At 42.2% G+C, this 19,793-nt stretch overlaps 2 protein-coding genes across 5 annotated transcripts; one reads left to right on the forward strand and one right to left on the reverse strand.

The window, feature by feature from the left end:
• The first annotated feature begins 820 nt into the window (after positions 1-820).
• LOC116054651 (putative ubiquitin carboxyl-terminal hydrolase 50) lies at positions 821-3,426 on the forward strand. The gene is made up of 6 exons (XM_031306313.2): positions 821-1,075; positions 1,164-1,359; positions 1,453-1,680; positions 1,816-1,958; positions 2,426-2,561; positions 3,037-3,426. Exons 1-6 carry the CDS (start codon positions 873-875, stop codon positions 3,223-3,225), a joined length of 1,095 nt encoding a protein of 364 aa, XP_031162173.1. The 5' UTR covers positions 821-872; the 3' UTR covers positions 3,226-3,426.
• Positions 3,427-3,573: 147 nt separating this feature from the next.
• usp8 (ubiquitin specific peptidase 8) lies at positions 3,574-15,511 on the reverse strand. Of its 4 annotated transcripts, none has more exons than XM_035999599.1 (20): positions 15,388-15,511; positions 14,455-14,619; positions 14,165-14,309; positions 13,961-14,046; positions 13,715-13,847; positions 13,304-13,358; positions 12,984-13,143; positions 12,616-12,778; positions 12,364-12,505; positions 11,802-12,088; positions 11,206-11,703; positions 9,357-9,431; positions 8,900-9,198; positions 8,480-8,701; positions 8,171-8,381; positions 7,865-7,867; positions 6,757-6,993; positions 5,995-6,137; positions 5,657-5,789; positions 3,574-5,117 (listed from the first exon to the last, which is right to left on the reverse strand). In XM_035999599.1, exons 2-20 carry the CDS (start codon positions 14,556-14,558, stop codon positions 4,959-4,961), a joined length of 3,255 nt encoding a protein of 1,084 aa, XP_035855492.1. In that variant the 5' UTR covers positions 14,559-14,619; positions 15,388-15,511; the 3' UTR covers positions 3,574-4,958. The 4 variants fall into 4 exon arrangements, with proteins under 4 accessions (XP_035855492.1, XP_031162147.1, XP_035855493.1 ...); XM_031306287.2 differs by having other exon boundaries at positions 12,984-13,155; XM_035999600.1 differs by lacking the exon at positions 7,865-7,867.
• Between the last annotated feature and the right edge of the window lie 4,282 nt (positions 15,512-19,793).

Raw genomic sequence — 19,793 nt, forward strand, 5'->3', positions numbered from 1 at the left:
GTAACATGTATCTGTACTGTCCCGAGCATCTCCAGAAGCAGAGTAGGAAACCTGTGGTTGAGCAGGTGGTCGGACACCTGCTGAGACCTTTTTGCAGCCACAGACACCTGGTTCAGCTGGACAGCTCTGCTTGGATGGAAGGCAGACTCACAGACATCCTCTCTGGCTTGGGGGTCGATATTGATTTTGTTCCAACTGTTCAAAGATCATCTTCATCTCCACCACTCATTGAGGACTCACTGTCTCAACTTGTAGCCCACCTGCAGGGCTGGACCGGACCTGCTCTGTTTCCTCTGTCAGACCTGAAGGGAGCAGTGGAAGATGTGCTTCTCCCAGGCATCTGGGTGACACTACATATCATCTGCATCAACACATTTACGCTTCACACTCTGCAGAACCAGGACTCAGGCAGGCGCGTCCACCTGACGGAGTTCACCAGGACTCTGGCCTCAAAGCTGGCTATGGACAGCAGCATCACTGTGCCTGTTCTGCAACAACTAAATAGCAGCTCATACCATGACACAAGTTTAACAAATCATTCTAAGCCATGGTTAGTCTTACCGTAGCATTCTAGTGTTTCAAGTCAAGCTAATAATAGCCTTCACAGATGTGTGAAACAAATAGACAAGCCAGTGATGACTTTCTATTTCTGAAGTATTTGATGTCTAAAAATATATTTGTATAAAGGCTAACTGTGGAAGGCTCCGTTATTTTGAATTCAATTAATTTCAGTGCAGCTTCATCTACGACAAACATTTATGTCGATTTGTTAGGTTTTTAAACGTGACTATATTAAATTATGATACAATTTGCATCGTTGAGGAACAGGAATAAGGATATGGTTTGGGGTTTCTGTTCACTGGTCTTGCAGGATGAATTCCATCAGTGTGGAAAATGAGAAACAAGGCTGCAGCTCTGCAGTGAAGTTGCAGTCGGGCTGGAACAGACCAGGAGTGTGCGGTTTGGATAACTCCGGCAACTCCTGCTACTTAAATGCTGTGTTACAGTGTCTGTGTTCCTCTGTGCCCCTCGTGGAGCACCTCCTTAATCAGGACACTCGCAATGAGCTGGGAAGGTAAGGCCCCCCACCATCTCTCTTGCTGACTCACTTGAATGTTGACAGTCATGTTTTTTCTCCAGCGGTTTGGCCTCTGTTCATGCAGGTCTAAGTGTCGGGTGGCTGGGATGTTTGTCCGCCTGCTGGAGGAGATGTGGCTGGGAAGGAGCTCCAGCTGTGCCCCTGTGGAGGCCAGGTCTGTGCTGTGCTCCATCCTCCCCCAGTTCAACAACTACTCCCAGCAAGATGCCCAGGAACTGCTGCTCTTTCTCCTCAATGCACTACACGACGACCTCAAAAAGGTTGGTGCAGCAACATCTATCCCTCACCACGTACCTCTCTGTGGCAAATCACTACAACTACAGAAAGTAAATCTGTGTATATCTGTTTACAAGGTTGCAAAGCGCCAGATGCACTCCTCAAGACGACAACCAAGACAAGACCAGAATAGCAACTGTGCCAGTGCAGCGGGGGAGTCCAGCACCATTGTCTCACATCTGTTTGAGGGCCAGCTGGGCTACATGACCCTCTGCATGCACTGCAACCACCAGACACACAGCACACAGACCTTCACTGTACTGTCACTGCCAATTCCAACAGACATCATTAAGTGCTCCATTCAGGTACTTTTTAACATCTGCTGCAGGTGCCTTTTTACAACATCATCCAGACTGTATGCAGGTCAAGATTTAAATATTGGCTGTCTTGGCCTTTTTGTTCCGTACTTTCTCACACACTCCTGTCTCTATGTTGTGCAGGATTGCCTGTCACTGTTCTTCGAGCAGACTATCCTGACCAGAGGAGAGCAGATGTTGTGTTCGGTGTGTGGGATGAGGAGAGAAACGGCAGTCCGCACTTGTTTGGACAAACCTCCCGAAATCCTAATGTTGCACCTGAAACGGTGGGTAGACAAATAACAATGTGTTAAAGGCAACTTAATAATAAGGGTACATGTTTAATTGATGACTCTTTAGTAATCTGAACAAATGCATGTGATTTATAACTTAAATCATAATATATGAATACATATTAAACAATCTCACCTAAAAGGTCCACATGATCTTCATTAGCAGAGGAACTTTGCCCAGTTATCCTATAAATGTAGAGCTATTCATTATGGATAATTTAACTGTGATTTAGCATTCATAATGTTAACGTACTTAACAGTGTCTTCATATGGAGCAACAGACCTTCACAATCAATCATGTGTATTCATTCAAGAAGAGCCTTGCATTTTGTATACACTAACTTGAGTTATTATGAAGGGCTACTATGTCTAAATGCCCTGGAGAACTAATGTTGTAGGTATTATTAGCTGTAAACCATGATACTTTCACTTCTGAAATATGATCTTTATCTCGTCTGCAGGTTTGGTTGTAAGGGGAAGAACCAGGTGAAACTGAGGACGAATGTCGTGTTCTCCATGAGGCTCAATCTCTCCCCGTTTCTATCCAGCTCAGTACAGAACACCTCATATTCTTCATACCGCCTATATGCTGTTGTGGTCAGTAAACATATATAAGGAACCCTACTGGCTAAATTACAATTTAGATTACAATTTATTACAATACCAATTGATTCTTTGAATCTGGAAGGTGTAGTTCGACGTTTTCTTATTAGTTTTTTCTTATTGATTTTTGGAGTTTAAGGAAGACATCATTCCCCTTTATTTCACATATATTTTTATGATGCCAGGATGGCAATGCATTTCTGCAGCGGTCATATCTCCTTTATAATGCAATCCGGGGCTTGCTGAGTGATGTTGTTCTTTAATACTACATTTGGGGAGGACAGTCTTGATTAGATTTTTTTATACGATACACAAAAATGGCAACTACAGCACTCGCTTACATAAAAATTAAACGAGTATAATATTTGCATGAAATGATGCATTGCGGACAAAGAGTTTAGTTTTGATCTTGTCCACAATTTCTGTCTTTTATATAATGTTCATGTTAATGAACCCTCTACTTCTCTAGAACCACACAGGTCATCTTCACATGGGTCACTACACAGCTCTGTGCCACAACGCCCTGACTCAGACCTGGCACTGTTTTGACGACTCGGCGATCCGAGAGGTACCGGACAGCCTTGTGCAATCTCCAAATGCCTACGTGCTGCTCTACAGCCGTAAGCGATTTCAAAAGCCAAAGATCCACGGACTCTGAGCTCTCCAACCAGCCGGCCAGGGGGCTGAGTTTCAACTTCCTTTTTGTTGTTTTATCGATAAGTCCAATGCTATCGGTGAAGTACTCTTTTAAAATGCATTTAAATCTGTGGCCTTGCATCAGTCAGACATCACTGATGCTTGTTTTTGTGTTGACTTCACCATAACTGCTCTCCAAATAAATGTAAAGCTCCAGCATTGACTTGTGTGCCCTTATTATAGTCTGTAACTGTTTGTGTGTAATGTTCATACATCATATAGCCTTATATCCTCAAGAATGAAATGACTAGAAGATCAGCGAGCAGGGTTTCATTCAGCTGATCCTGAAACCGTCATTCAGACACAAACACTAATTTGAAGCAGTTTTAATAAATATGAGTTGTTTGTGGTTAATATAATCATTATATCTGAAACAAATTGTGAAATAAAATCAACATGTACAAGTAGAAAGAAAACAGATTATGACCTCATGCTAGGCAATAAAACTTTACTCAGGAAATCAAATCCTGTCACCTCAGACCTCTGGTCCATTCAGAAAAAAAAAACATCAGTATACTTTGTGCTTGCTCTTGTCAGTCGGTCGGTCAGGCAGGCAGCAAATGTTGACGCTCTGATGTCAGTGAATAAGGTCAATTTCTTATGTTTTCATATTCTCCTGGGTATTCTCCTCAGTACTGAATACAGAAATAAAATGAAAAGCAGTGAAAGGATGCCAAGTTATCGCAGTCATTTTTCCTCTAAATAGTTGTTGTGTTTGAATATAATAATGTAAAGAGTTAAGTATGTTTAACCGAGAAAACATTTTGTTTAACAAAGTGTTTAGGTGCAGGTAGGTTTTTCTGTCACTGCCTGGACCGAGCAAGACATACAAGTTCAGCATCAGCATCGTTTTAAAGCATTCTGAGGCGAGTATAAATGTCTGCTATTAAACAATGTGTTCTGCATAAACAACTTAAATGGATTGCATATTGTGTAAGTGCAACAATGTGGCTAATATGAACAAGCAACAATCTCAATTCCCTCCTCTCTTCGCGAAGAATGCAAAAGTCAATACCCACTCTCTTCCATCTCCTTGAAGATCATGTTAAAACATCAGAAGGCTATAGAGTTAAACCCCTACAACACACAGTTTGTCTTTATGAATATGTTGATACTACAGTATAATGGCTGCTACTAAATATCATAATTTGGTCACTTAACACATTAACACCTTGCCCTCCAGTATTTACATTGTTGAATGTGCAACATCAGCATTGGTAAGTATGTACAACTGGTAACCCTGGTGTAGACACAGAACAAGAAAGCTGATCAGTTCTGCGATACGGCCATCCCCACTGACTGCAACAGAAATGAGAGTGAAAAGCATCTGAACCAGCTGTCAGCCCTACGACACCACCATTAAGAAGTCAGAGTAAAAGGAGCATCTGTTTAGTCACTAGATGATCAGTAATATGAACAGACAGCATGTTTAAACAGGTATAGGGTCCTCTAGTAGCTGAAGCATTGCACAGTGTTCCTGCCCCTTCCTCCGATCTGCGACAGACAGGATTCTCATCGCAACTCGCTCGAGTGCGTCCTTGCGTGCACGTACACGACTAGTTAACCCGCAACTACGTGCACCAGGTCCCCTCAGAGCTGTGATTTAAAAAAAAAAAGAAAAAAAAAAAAACACCATCTAGGTTTGAGTGTGCGCTGCTCTGGTGTAGTGTTCCCTCTCCGTGTCCTACGGCTCCATCACAGGTTGGAGTAAAACAGGATGTAGGCTGCCGAGGACTTGACGGAGGAGGTGGAGATCTCCGTCACCTCGTGGTCATCAAATTTGTACCAGCGCTGTTTGGGGGCGTTCTTACAGTAGGCTGTGTAATGGCCGCCATCTAAACCCCCGTAGTGGTTCTGGTAGCGGAAAAGAAGGTTAATATGGACATTATTATATGCAATTCTTACTTGTGAAATATCTGCAGTTTTGTATGTGTGCTGCCAAAACCTTTTCTCATCTTAGCCTGCCAGAAACGTGTTTTGCTACAAACTCCTTTCTTCTGAAGAAAACCCCGTTATTGTGTATTATGTAAGGTTGTCTTGCTGTAAAGTAGTAGTTGGTGTGTATATGGTCCAAAGGCTGCTTGAATAGTAGAACTAATCTGTTTTTGGCTTATTGTCCAACTATTTATGGAGTCTGCCAACCAAAGGACTGACCGCTTTATGGAAGGTGTACAAGATATAACTACATAGAAATAGTAATACACTGCTATGTACTGTACTCTGTACTATTGAGTGCATCTCTTATCCTCCTTCTAATGTTTGTATTCTTGAGTATATTTCTTGTTTTTATATGTTGTTTCACAGCCTACAGTCTCTTAACCTCGCCTGTAACATATTTCCATTATTTTCTCTTAAATATACTTTACAACAGAATTAATATCACTTCTACTTACAGAAACTCCAAACAGGCTGTATCTCTTCAGGCTCTGTTTGGGTCCAATGACATACTGGGCCAGGTCCAGAGTGTCTAGAGAGAAGTCTACAGACGTCTGCAGCTTCTGCTTCCATCTACCCTCGTAGGAGAATCTGTGGAAATAATGCCCAGATGTGGAGGCAGTGAGAAAAATGCCAAAAATATAAAATCTAAACCTTATCCTATTCCCCAAACAGTGAAAGTGTGTATTTAGTTTTACTAAAGAACAACAGCGAGAAGTTCTTCGCTCATCAGTAGGCAGTGTCAAAGCATTTGGTCTTCGTCTGCATCATTTTTAATTCTAACATCACAACAGACCGTTTTAAGTGCACCAGGAGAATGGGCGGGACCTTCCAGATCTCCAGTTTCTTGGTGGAATCTCTGTGGGCTTTGCAGTGTCTGCAGAACACCTTGTTGTTGTCCGTCAGCTTCTCTTCCTTGGAGAACAGCCTCAGACAATCCTGCCAAGAAGCATGGAACATATTGGTCAAGTATAAAAACGGTTACAGATCATAAAGCTTATATTTTTGTTGTGGCTTTTTTTTTTTTTTTATACATAGAAACTCAAGATGTAGTGAGATTATGCGTTTGTCAAGAGAAAGAAACTCCGAAACTAGGGCTGGGTGATAGGGAGAAAATCAGATATCACAATATTCTTGACCAAATACATCAATATCGATATTGCGGCGATATTCTAGGGTTGACAATTAGTGCTTTAATAAAATATCTTCACCCTTAGATTTTAGATAATAATCATCAGTAATGTGGACATAATGTCTAAGTGGGGAACAGGCAAATAATAGAACAGCTAGAACAGTCTGGTAAGTCTGGTAAGGTAACTCAACAGACCAGCCTTAACAGGTGAGAATAGTGTGTAAATGTTCACTTTAATGTGAACTCTGCAGTTCCCACACTAAACTTTTTTGTAAACTGTTTCTCACTGCCCTCAACAATGATCCTGAGTACTGTAAAGGAAAACATGGTCTTTCTGACAAGCGTAAAGCCTCTCTCAAACTGTAAAAAGCAGAAGAAAACTCCTGACACGCACTTTGATGTGCACATGTTTAATGTCTGACCGACCTGCAGGGAGCACTTGCTGGTGGAGGCCAGAGGCAGTGAAAGGTACATAAAGGTCTCAAATGTCCGGGACTTGCGATGGCAGGTCAGACACTGCACAGTGGACTTGAACTGGCCCTGGAACAGTGCTACGATGATGGACTCGTTCAGCAGCTTGTGTTTGCTCCAGGCCAAGTCGGCTGCCGTCTGATCATCCAGATGGTCGTTTTCCTCCTCCTTGTACCGCTTCCTGTTGTCCGCCTGACACCATAGAGCGGAAAAAAACAACATGTTGGTACACACAAACGACTGCCGCTTTAGGTGTTAGCAAAACCTGCCTTCTTGACTCATAACAGATGCTAAATATACTGGTCATAATTACAATACTACAGTTAGCGCTGAAAACACAACTCAGTGACAACTGCAGACTGAATGTAAGCGATACACTTTGTTTTCAACACCTATCTAATCTCTTTTAGCTTCATTAGCATGCAGTTCAGCCAGATCCCTCTCATTATGATAGGTAGGAAGATATGAGAGGCAGATTAACACTTGCTAATTAATATCTCATTAATTAGATTGATGATTAGGCAGATTGATCAATTAGCCAGGAGACTGGGACAGGGCCAGCCTGATGGTACACGGGTCTGAACATCACACAAAAGGGATGTGATGAGATGGAGAGTGTTTCATGAGAAATGCTTCATCATCAGCTGTTACAACCTAATTGGCACATCGTCCTTAACATTTGAAATAGCTTGACAAGGTAAAATGGGGTGAATGTATTACTTTAACTCAACACCAGGTGGAGACAGTTGTCCCAATATCTCAAAGCCGCCTGTTCTTTTAAGAACCACCTCTGACAGCTTGAGGCCTTCACTACGAAACATAGTCAGGTTTTGAGGAGTCTAAAAAAAATAGAAAAACGCAACGAAATTATCTTTTTCTGTCTTTTAACTAATTAACCTAGTCCTTTCCCCATTCAGATGCACATGAAGCCAGTAAAATCAGTGGATACTGTAATGCAATGAGCATATCTTGGGTACTACATGCACAGAGGTTCCGGACAGATGCAGACACGCCACACTCACACTGCTGCAGGAGGACCAAGGACACACAGCTCTTTACTTACTCTCTAATTTGCCATCAAAATGAAACCAGGTGAAAAAAAAAAACAGAAAGAAGGAAAATGATAAAAGACTATGTTTCAGTTGTTAACAGGCAAATGTGAAACAACTTACAGGGGTAGTAGAAGACAAGCCATAGAAAGCCATGGTTAAAATGAATAAATTACTTATTTATTCGATCAATATTTAATTCAGGGTGAGCACATTTAGTCGTGAGTGTTAATCCTAGCAGATATCAAAAGCTTTTTTAAGACTTTAATTATGCCATACTTTAATCTCTAAATCTTGCATGAAACAAGTGTGCATGCTACCTTGTTGAGGTCCTCGTGGAGCCCATCCATGAGGAACAGCAGCAGCTCCTGGGAGTCTTGCTGGTCATAGCCAGCAAACTGGTCATTGATCTTGCCTATGGTGATCTTGAAGTCCCGCGGGCTGATGCACTTGTACAGACCGGCCCACAGGGCCTTCATGATCACACCAAACTCCTCCGCCACCTCCCCTTTATGACCAAGGATGTTTTGCCTGGCAGAGGAAAAGAGCAGAGACAGAGATGTTAAATATGTGCCTCATACATGATTGATTCCTTATGGTAAGCAACTCCACGTATCTGGGCCCCTGACCTGTTGATGTCCTCCAGGTAGAAATTGTTGTTGAAGTACTCAGCCATGCCAGGAGTGTTACACAGACACTGCAAGATGGAGTTCATGTAGCATGTGTTGCCCATGTTACGAAGACCAGTCAGGGATGGACCATTACCTCCAAACGTAGGATTCAGGTTGCGAATTTTGGCAGCCGACGGCCGCACAATCTCGACTTTGGAATAGACTTTAGCACTGGGAGGTCTGCAGGGCAGAGGAGCAAAATTAGAGAATACCAGAGTAGTTCCTGCAGAGATAAGACTAAAGGAAACACAATGTGTAATATATCCAAAGCGATACAGTGCAGCTAGATAATGTAACAGACACTAGATGCATTGTCCAATTATCACAGTCGCTGGAACATCCCGAAATTGACGGACATAAAACCTCTGTGTGCCTTACTTGGTCTCCCTGTTGATGGTGGGTATAACAGCAGCAGTGGTCGGAGCACTGGCTTTCTTCTGGGCCTCCTCCCTCAGGTCCTGGCTGATATCAGGGGAGGAGTAGGAGCGTTTCAGTTTAGACTGTTCCCGCTCTTGTTCACAGTTGGTGTCTGGCTCAGCTGGTCGTGGTGTTTTCTGTTTAACCGTTGGTGGCGTGGAGGGTGGAGTCTGGGGAACAGTGACCTCAGGAGGGTACAGGTGGACACGGTTGGTTGGGGAATGATAGTACCGGTAGGTCCCCGTCACTGTGTCAAGGAACTGGCCAGAAATGGGGGGGGGGTGTGAACATGAAAAGAAAATAGAACATTAGGTTGAAAGGAACAATCAGGGGCATAAAGAAATACTTATTTTTTTCAATGAAAATATGCTTTTTTTAAACTTTTACCATTTAACTTTCAGATTTAAACATCTCGTACCTTCATCCAACCGTCTGGAAGGCCAGGTACACTCCTACCCATCTCCTCACTCCTTGCTCTGGTTAGGGGCTCCCTCTGTGGGAAAAACACACACAGCAACTCCACTTAGAAGTTCTCTACAGAAATAATTATGAGTGACAGTTTTATGGTGAGGGTAAAAGGAATGATGGGTATTTCTGAAGCCCAACATCCCAGACACATCTGGCATTGTTCAAGCATAAAACGGTTTGGCTCATATACCAAACGTCCTGGTTTTTGTGAAGCAGAAAAGATGCTCTTTAAATCTTTTTAAACAAAACAAATACTAACTTGTGTCTCCAGTTTTCTTCTAAACAGACTTAAATTACATATGTAGTTGATGCATTTGCATTCTGTCATATACTCCACTCAGACTGACAGTAACGCAGGTTAAACACACGTCAGTGATCAATCTGAATGGAAAGAGCTGGACAGTATGAGCTAGAGGATGAGTGTGAAAGAGCAAACATACAGAGAAAATTAAAGTGAACCTTTGTTTGTTGTTTTTTAGGTACTTCTGTGATGCAATTCTTCTGGGTAACTATATAGTTATATAGTTTAAAAGAAGTGTGTGAAGTCACAGTCACAGATACCGAGCAGCTTCTGAGTCAAATGTAGATTAAATATGCACGCACTAGATGATAAGACTGATGGGTTCGATGTGGATTTGTGGTCTCATTGTCTAAAGATAACGGCAAAGGATTTCACAGTTTCTTTTTAGCCACGGATGTAACACACAGGGCTTTAAAGGCAGTGACACACCAACCCGATAATCGGCCGTCGGACAGTCTGGCGAGGTCAAGTCTGTTCGGTGTGCTCCGTGCCTTCGTCCGTCCAAGGAGCTGTCAGCCTTCATTTTGGCCGACCTTACATGTTGCGTCGGAGGGCGGGCAGTCGGACTCCATGACCAATCTGATTGGTGGAGTGCTAACCCGGAAATGACGAGTGGGATGAGCGTGACTAAGCCTCTCAAAATATGACGAAAATCTTTTAAAGGTCCTATGACATGCTGCTTTTTGAATGCTTTTATATAGGCCTTAGTGGTCCCCTAATACTGTATCTGAAGTCTCTTTCCCCAAATTCAGCCTTGGTGCAGAATTACAGCCACTAGAGCCAGTCCCACAATGAGCTATACTTAGGATGTGCCATTTCTGTGTCTGTAGCTATTGAGGAGGAGAGAGGGGGGGCAAGGTGGAGAGTGGGGGTGTGGCCTTGACCAACTGCCACTTTGCTCCTTTGCAAGCCATGATGTCTCTCTCTCATGGGTGGGCCAAATTCTCTGGGCGGGGAAAGCAGAGAAAGGGAAGGTAACCTTACTCCTTATGACGTCATGAGGAGAAGATTCCAGATCGGCCCATCTGAGCTTTCATTTTCTCAAAGGCAGAGCAGGATACCCAGGGCTCGGTTTACACCTATCGCCATTTCTAGCCACTGGGGGACCATAGGCAGGCTGGGGGAACTCATATTAATGTTAAAAAACCTCATAAAGTGAAATTTTCATGCCATGGGACCTTTAAACTGACCTTTGTCGATATGAAATGAAGACCGATTCAGCAACTGTATGGCCTATTTCTTGCTTAAAATGTTTTTAGAAACATGTTTCAGTGAACTATTTTAGTAAAATATGAGATCGATCAGGGGCTTAAGGGACTCTTGAGGTCTGATCCCTTTGGTTCACTTTTCTGATTGCATGGGATGCTTGTGTTGTAACTGGCAAAAGCAAAAACGTTAAACCTGCCTTTAACATTCATTTTGTGCTTGCAGTTTCCCACGGACACAGGAGTGAAATGAGACATAATTTCATTTCATACTGAAAGAAAATAGGACCTACCTTAATTTCACTAACAAGATGGTTGGGAGCAGGCGAGTCCAGAGACATACTCTTCGAAGGAGTGTCAGAGCTCTGCTCCTTTCCCCTCCTCTCTTTCTCGTCCCACAGCTTGTTCTTTTTATCTCCCTCTTCTTCTGCCTTCTGCCTTTCCTGTTTCTTTTTTTCCTGAAGTCCATTCTCCTCCTCTTCCTTCTTCCTCTTCTCACTTTGTTCCCTTTCTAGCCTTTCCTTCTGTTCCTTCTCCCGTCTCTCCTCCTCTACACGACGCTCCTGGTTGCGCTTCTCCTGCTCTTGCCTCGCCTTCTCCATCGCTGCCACCACCTCTGAGTGTATCTGGCTTTGTTCTTCTTTAGACAGAGAAGTGTTGGGGATGAGGGGCGGTTTGACTGAGCGGTCAGGGACAAATGGGCCGTTCTGCGTGGAGTCCTTCGCTGACCCGTTGTGGCTAGGCTTAGGCTCGTCCGACACCCGGACAGAGGGTTTCTTGGTACGGTCAAACTATGACAAGTGAACAGTAGGATAAAACAAAACATGAGTGATATATGGACACACTTAAGTCCTTAATGTTGTGTACTCTCCCAGAATATGTAGTATACCTGTGGGAAGGCTTTGGCTGTTGCAGGTGACTGGCTGGATGCACCTGCCACAGGGCCCTTCTTACTAAGGTCTTGCTCAGAATTTGTAGAGCCTGTGACGGTGGAATTGACAGCGTCTGGCAGCCTGTCAATCACCATGGAAGTTTTAGATGTGGAGGTTTCTGCTGGTGCAACCCCGTTCACCAGCACAGGAGCGGAGGGTTCACGGGGCTCGGGTGTAACCTCAGGCTCTGGTAGAGGTGGGGTCGGAGGCTTTGGTTCCTCCAGGGATGGGTAGCTAAAGTTCACTGTTCAAAACACCAAAGAAAGTTAATCAATTTAAGAGAGAATGATATTATTAGAAATATTAGACTAAAGAGTCCAGTAACACTTAATGAGCAGTACAAGATTAATATCAACAACAAAAAAACTCACTGTACTTAACCCAAGCCTTCAGACTGCTACTTTTTTTTAAACAAATAACATCAGCTGCATTAACACAACCCCTGCCAACAAATTAAACTACATAGCCTGATTAATGCAAAAAGCCCAAACTGTAACATGCGGTGCTGGTATTACTCACACTGAGGGAGGCAGCTGATGATATTCTGTCTAGGGGGGCGGACTTTAGCGTTTGTTGTGTACATGGGGTAAAACAACAGCCAGTTCTCGTAGCCTCCCTCCAGCACCAGCGGCTCACTACGCAGGATGGTGATGCTGTCCCACTGTGGAGTGTGCAAACACATCATTGTACCTCACAGGAAAGTTCTGCTGTTGTTATTCACACTCATAAGCACTTGCACAAATGCCAACCACCACACACTTACACAGTTACCTTATAGAGGGCATCTTTGAGGCTCTGCAAGGTTGTGCCCAGTGTAAGGTCAGTGACAGAACTAAACCAGTCCAGCAGGATTATATAATCCACAAACCCCCGCCGCCTCCAAAGATCTTTTGACACCTCGGGCAGCTTCGCCTCAATCTGATTCACAGTGATTCTAAACACATAGAGAGGTTTAGGAATTAAGACTTTGTTTGACAGTAAATGACATGAACAGAGGAAACAGAAAAACAAGTTAACAAAAGGAAATAAGATAATAGATTAATTCATATTTATCACTCCAAAACCAGATTACAAATTACACATTCAGTGTCAGATCAAACAACCAGGTATGAAGCCTGAGGTCCAATCCCCTTTCTCACCCCGGGCTAATGGCCTCCTCTGGCACGCTGATGCAGGTCTGGCCTGGGACCTGAATGCGAGACTCCTCAAAGTCCCTGTGGCTGCGGGCATCCATGACAATCATTGTAATCGTCTGGTCCTTCATCATGTGGAAAAGCTTCTCAGCTGAGATCCCACCAGCTGACACCGCAGCTATCAGGTCAAGTCGTTAAATCAACACAAGACAAAAAAACACTTGATGGGTTTAAGACTAAACATAATAGCAGCAAAAGTCTCCGTTTATAGAATGATTTTCACCTCAGAAATACTTCACAGACTTCATTTGTGTTATTCTGCTTACCTTTTGAGGTTGCTTTCTTCAATTCATTCTTCAGTTCATTCTGTTCTCCTTTTACCTGACATACAGACACAACATTCATCTTGTCAAAAACGTGAATATTGAATTACTGATTCCATTCGGCTTTATTTCTTCTTACATTAAATAACTCCAAACAATAAAAAAACCATACCATTACTTAAAACATATAATCATTCATATATTTGCTAATGAAGCTACTATGTACTAGTGTTGCTGTTATTACTGCTATGATGTGAACTGTTGATAAAACTGTTTACCTTTAGTGAGTGTAGACACAAATACAACCAAACCATGGTTATTTACATGTATTATAATGTCTTGTCTCTTTGGAATCAAGTGTCTGCCTTAAGTGAATATGTTTTAATATGCAGACAGTGGACAGTGCATCTCCACCTTTTTGCTGTCCTTCTTGTTTGCCGATGACACTTTTGGATGACCATCTTTTTCTGTTATTTCCTCCTTCCTTTTCTTCTCCTCTTGTCTCTCCATCTCCTCGAGTTTTTTTCGAACCTCAACTTCCTCATACCTGTTTAAAATGAAAGATTGGCTAAGTTGAATAGAAAAAATATTCCAATGTTATATCTTGTAGCTGATGCATTAATAAGGCGTGTACAGTCTAAGACAAGCAAAGCCTCTAACCTGAGTTTAAGGCTTTCAGAGAGCTTCTCGGCTTCTTCAATGGCTTTCTTAAAGCTGTTTTGCCCAAGCATGGTCATGTAGTACTCCTTTATACATTGAAATAGAGAAGAGTTATACACAGAAATAACTAACTTCAATTATTGATTGAAGTCTTTACATGAAAATGCACAGAAATAAAGTTGATTTTGCAATTATTAACTATACCGGTTGCTGCTTGAAGTCTGGTCTTTTCTTGATGATGTCATATACTGTTAAATACTTCATGTACAACACATAGGCTTTCTCCTCATCTCTGTCCAGACGACACTCCTCTGCCGCCTTGAAGATTTTGCAGGCACTCTGAACATAGCTAAAACACAGCAAATAAAAAAACACACTTTCATCACTATGACTGCAATGCCCCCTCACTTAGAGACAGTTCCTGTGTGCTATGAGTGTGTTCCACTGTACTGGGTTACTGGGTTGATACCAGTAAACATGAAACCTAAAGTTACCTTCTGGTACTTGTCTTGTCCGGCTTAATGTCAGCCTTTTTATTGAGTTCACCCAGAGATGTGGACAGATATAGCTCTTTGGCCCCGGTGGAAACTGCAGGCATCTTCGCGGGTGTGTTCAGTCAGAGGTCACAGGTCAGTGCTGTACACAAGCTCTGAACATATCTGGAAATACGTTTGTGAGAGCAAAATAAAGTAAACACAAAACATTCAACTAGTCGTGTTGCAAATCTATTTTTGAAAAGCGTTACCTAAGATATAAGTTGCTATTAGCTTCCAATACAAATTGAGTTCCTCACTTGCCATTAGCTGTCATGCAGCATTTAAACATGGCCACAATTAGACAACGTTAAGCCAAACATATATGGCATGACGATGAAAAGTTACATATAGCTAACCTAGCTAGGATGTTGCTCTCAGTGTTATCGCATTAGCAACATTAGTTAGCCTGTGGTTGTTAGTTAGCAGAACACTGACGACAACAACAACAACAACAACAACAACAACAACAACAACAACAACAACAGTTTTCTGGCTAACGTAGCTAACGTTAAACCGCGACCATCTTTCTTGACTGGATGCCTGTTGGGCAGCTAACGGACAACTAAACATACGTTATTCAACATATAACATTGACCAACCACATATTTAATATAAACGTCATTTATCTAGCTAGCTAACTAATTAAATGTTAACTACGCGTTGTTACCTTCGGAGTTAGCCAGCTAACGTTAGCTACGTTAGTTAGCAAGCTACGTTCTGAGCTCACGCAGTTAAGCGTCACGTTAGCTACCCTAGGTTATTTAACTAACTACAGAACAGGTAGTCACGGCTACAATCACCTTCAGCAGTAAAGGGATACCCTCTAGTAATAATGCCGACACATGTTTAGTGGACGATTGTTTGGCAAGATACTGTTAATTTAAAAATTACCTCTTTCTGATCCGTTGCTTACACTTTAGCTACTCTTTTGACAGCTGATTCTTGGTTCCTTGCATAGACAGTGGTTCCTTGTTGCGCATTCTCTTCTTCATCTTCTCTACGTTTTGCGGCAGCTCGTATCCTTATGTTGCATCACTGCCACCTTCTGGAGATCATGTTCTGCTTCACTGGCCATTTTCTCTTGTCCTGTCCATCCTGTCCCACCTTCTTAGTATTCCAAACTCTCAAATCTCCAAAAATCCTTTTATTCGTGTGTAATAGACCTGCTTTTTTATAGCTCAGTATGCATACCCTGTGCCATTTATGTTTTGTATACTATCACACATTGAATGTTTCAGATTCTTTACATTGTTTACAAAACCAGTCAGAGGTGTTTCTGCAATGTGTTGTGTTCAAATTGCTGTGTCCTATTGTTAATCATGTTATATCTTTGCACTGCCGTGCACTCTTGCACTACTTGTAGGCCTACTACAATCTACAGTGTGTTGTCGATCTGTTGCCTGTATATAATATGTTTATGTTTGCTTCCTTTTGCTGCTTGTCTATCTTTGTATCTTCCTGGAAATTTGTTCCCTGAACAGTAACAAAGTATAGTAATGTGACCACTAGCTGGACTGTTGCTGTTCTGACCGTGGCTAATGATGACATTTGGCCTATTTGTGGAGTGGGCCAAAAGAAAATTGAAACACATTAACCATCACACATCAGCCCAGAGTTTAGAGTAATTATGTAGCCTAAGCCTTTTTTTTTTAATGATCACATGTAGAACAGTTGCATACAGTGGTTAAACAGCAGTCTTATGAAGTGATATATAATGGGGTTGTCTTTATCAAAGCAAATACACAAGCATTGATGGGCTTCATTCACAGACAGTCTCATCACTAGTTAGTGTGTCTTTACTGCTCCTAGGGACTGTTTGTTATTTATATGAAGTGCCACCAGAGGAGTTTTGGGATTTTCAGCAAAATTAGACATAACCCTCCCCTCGCCAGCGAAACATTTTCTATGACCCTCCAAAATGAATGTGAAAAGAAGCATGACCCACCCCATTAATTTATGGACGCCTTCTGTACTTGTTAGCACTTAGCAAAGACATGCAGATACTCCTTATTTCTAATAGCCATGACGTTCATAATTTAACCTCTGCATTCTCATCTTATACATCACACTCCTCTGTTATGGTGTGGTGGTCATTTCAGTAGATTTACTCACTAACATTGTTGTGGAAACACAATAAGCATGGAAACTAAATGCACACTTCCTGCATTACTGCATTACTTCAAATACTAAGTTACTCATCTAGTAAACTAGTATTCACCTGAAATAAAACAATAAAACATTGAGACCATTCAGCAAAGCACACTGGGTAATTAGGCTAATTCAACACACAGACTGGTTGATATGGACTCATCACTAGGCTTCCTCAGTCATTGTATATTTTAGCTATAGGCCTATAGGTAAAGGTGCCGAAGCTGAACATTATCCAAAACATATATGTTTATTTTAAAAGCAGATATTAAATTACATTGTAACAATTTAACAATTATGAAATCCAATCGCGGCACAGCGAATACACACTTAAATTCAACTAAAATGTAACAGTGAACACTCAGTGTTGGACCTACATTCTGTTGAGATGCCTCTCCAAACACCATAAAACGTTACGACACGTTGAGAAAAAAGATCTGTATTTTGCCGTAATCCAATGACACGAAAAAAAAAGTAATCACAGCGATCAGTAGATCCACAAAAAGGTAAATGATACGGTGTATCCAGCAAGGCCTAAGCGCGTCACATTCATCAGCCATCTCCAAACAGCTGAACGAGGTGAACTTCGCCGTTTAAACAAAGTGGAATAAACGTATAAAAGTCCAAATCTACACAAAATACGCAATCAATTAGTAGCCTAAGCTGACATCAAAGGTATATAGGCCTACATGGCATTTAGGAAACCTTTATTGCAACGTTGGCACGGCAAGATGTCCAGACATAGTGCAACAGTAATTTTCGTTTTTTGCGTCCTGCTGCTCCCATCGTCAGCCAGGTAATATTTTTTTTTACTAAAGCAGTATATGAAATCAGATGTATTACCTACCACCATTTAGTTGTTTTGTGTTATTTAAAATATTTATAAAATATCTGGTCATGCCAAACATAATTATTCCACTCATTTTAAACAATGCAATTACCTGTTTCAGCCACCAGGGGAGCAGTGCTCCCTCTGCCCCCCAGCAAACTCATGGGTCAGACCCATCTGGTAGCGGGGGCCGAGATTGAGAGGTACATGGAAAAATATGCACCCAACAAGCCACTTTGAAATTTTGGTGTTTCATGAATACAAATGTTGGGTGACCCTCCCCTCAACAAAGAATGAAAATACATGACCCTCCCCTATTTTCCTCCGGTGGTCCATTCCATAAATACCAAACGGTCCCCTATCATGTCAAACTGAGTGGCCAAATCCTCTTTCTATCAACTGTTACTAACTTTTGGTTTGAAATTTCAAGCCCATGTTTTTTTGTGATAGGCTGATGCCATGTTGATATTTTCAGCTTATTTGAATAAAAGCAACAGAATAGGATCCATCAGGAAGCACTTTGGCTTTGATGTCATGTAAATTACACAATTATGGTTAAACCTGCTTTCATCAGGCTGACTCAGACGTAAAGGCACACAAGGAGCACAATAGTCACAGTGTGCTCTGCTCCATATCACAAAACACTTATTTCTGTGTATTGTACCCATGGACTTTAAAACTGTACCACACACACACACACACACACACACACACACACACACTTACCATTACTCTAGTCATTGCCTGCCACTAGGCTTCCTGCCTTCAGTCAAAAGTCTGTGTAGCAGTTATTGCTCAGATTCAAAGAACTTGTGGTTTAAACTCAACTGGGTTTAAGAAGATTTGCATGAATAAACTTCAAACTCATGTTCTGTGGAAAACAAACTGTCCATATTTTCTCCTTTATGGTAAACATGGACTAACTCACAGTTTGGACACTGTGTAATAGAAGTGGTGAATCATTTCTACTGAATGTGTGCAGACAAAAAAGGGACTGTGCTGTTTCCTGGATGAAAAAGCAGAAACAACCATACACAGCCCAAATTCTTACAGTTGCTGGACAGAAAAATAAAAACAGTACTTGAAGAGTGTGTCTGATGAATCCCCTGTACGCAGTGTTAATAAATAATACACCCACAGTTTACAGACTGAAGTTCCTGATAAAAATATCTAAGTTTATTAAATCTGCAGTCTTTTTGTGAGGCATTTAGGCCTTATTATGACAGCTTAGACTAGAAAGGGGAGAGACAGGGAGAATGTCATGTAGGAAAGTGCCACAGGTTGAAACTGAACACACAACCTCTGAGTCTAGGGCTGAGACTCTGTATGGGCCCTTGCTCTTCCACTAGGCCACCCAATCACCCTCAAATTGGAAGTTTTAATATTAATGAATAGGAGTAGGCTACAGGTTTGCAATGGCTTAGATAAACGTCCTCTGGTGCTTTATTAGTTTCATTGAATCAGGGTAATGAGATCATTGCCTCTCATCATGGTCCCCCTGGTCAAACACTGATGTGTGCTTAGCGTGTTTGAATTATGGTTAGATTTGCATCTGTTGGCGTAAATCCGACCGAGCACCACTCCAAGCCATGCCTGTGATTACCACACCATTTAAGAGGATTGCAATGGACATTGTGGGGCCCCTGGAAAAAAGCTCAGCTGGATATCAATACATTCTTGTTGTATGTGATTATGCTACTCGTTTTCCTGAAGCTTTTCCTCTTCGGTCTGTAACTACTCCAAAACTGATCAGTGCTCTTGTCCAGCTGTTTTCTCGGGTAGGCATCCCAGAGGAGATCCTGACCGACCAGGGAACCAACTTTACATCCAACCTGATGAGGCGGTTGCATAAGGAGTTGGGCATTACTGCAATCCGGACCTCTCCGTATCACCCTGAGACAGATGGCTTGGTGGAGAGGTTTAACCAAACTCTGAAGAGGATGCTCAGAAAGTTTGTATCTGATACAGGGAAGGACTGGGATAAGTGGTTACCCTTTCTGCTCTTTGCCTACAGAGAAGTACCGCAAGCGTCCACCGGATTCTCACCATTCGAGCTGCTCTATGGGTGGCCAGTTCAGGGCCCCTTGGATCTGCTGAAACAGAACTGGGAGGAGAAAGTGACTGCTAAAACTGATGAGGGGCGAGGTGTTGTGCAATATGTCCTCCAGATGAGGGACAGGTTGGAGCGGTACCGGGAGGAGGCAAGACACAACCTCCTGGAGGCCCAGAGGACCCAGAAACTGTGGTATGACCAGAAGGCACGCAAACGTGAGTTCAAACCAGGTCAAAAGGTATTGTTGCTCCTGCCCTCTTCGTCCAG

This window comes from Sander lucioperca, chromosome 3 (genome assembly GCF_008315115.2).
Source record: "Sander lucioperca isolate FBNREF2018 chromosome 3, SLUC_FBN_1.2, whole genome shotgun sequence".
In the NCBI taxonomy this organism is placed as follows: domain Eukaryota; kingdom Metazoa; phylum Chordata; class Actinopteri; order Perciformes; family Percidae; genus Sander; species Sander lucioperca.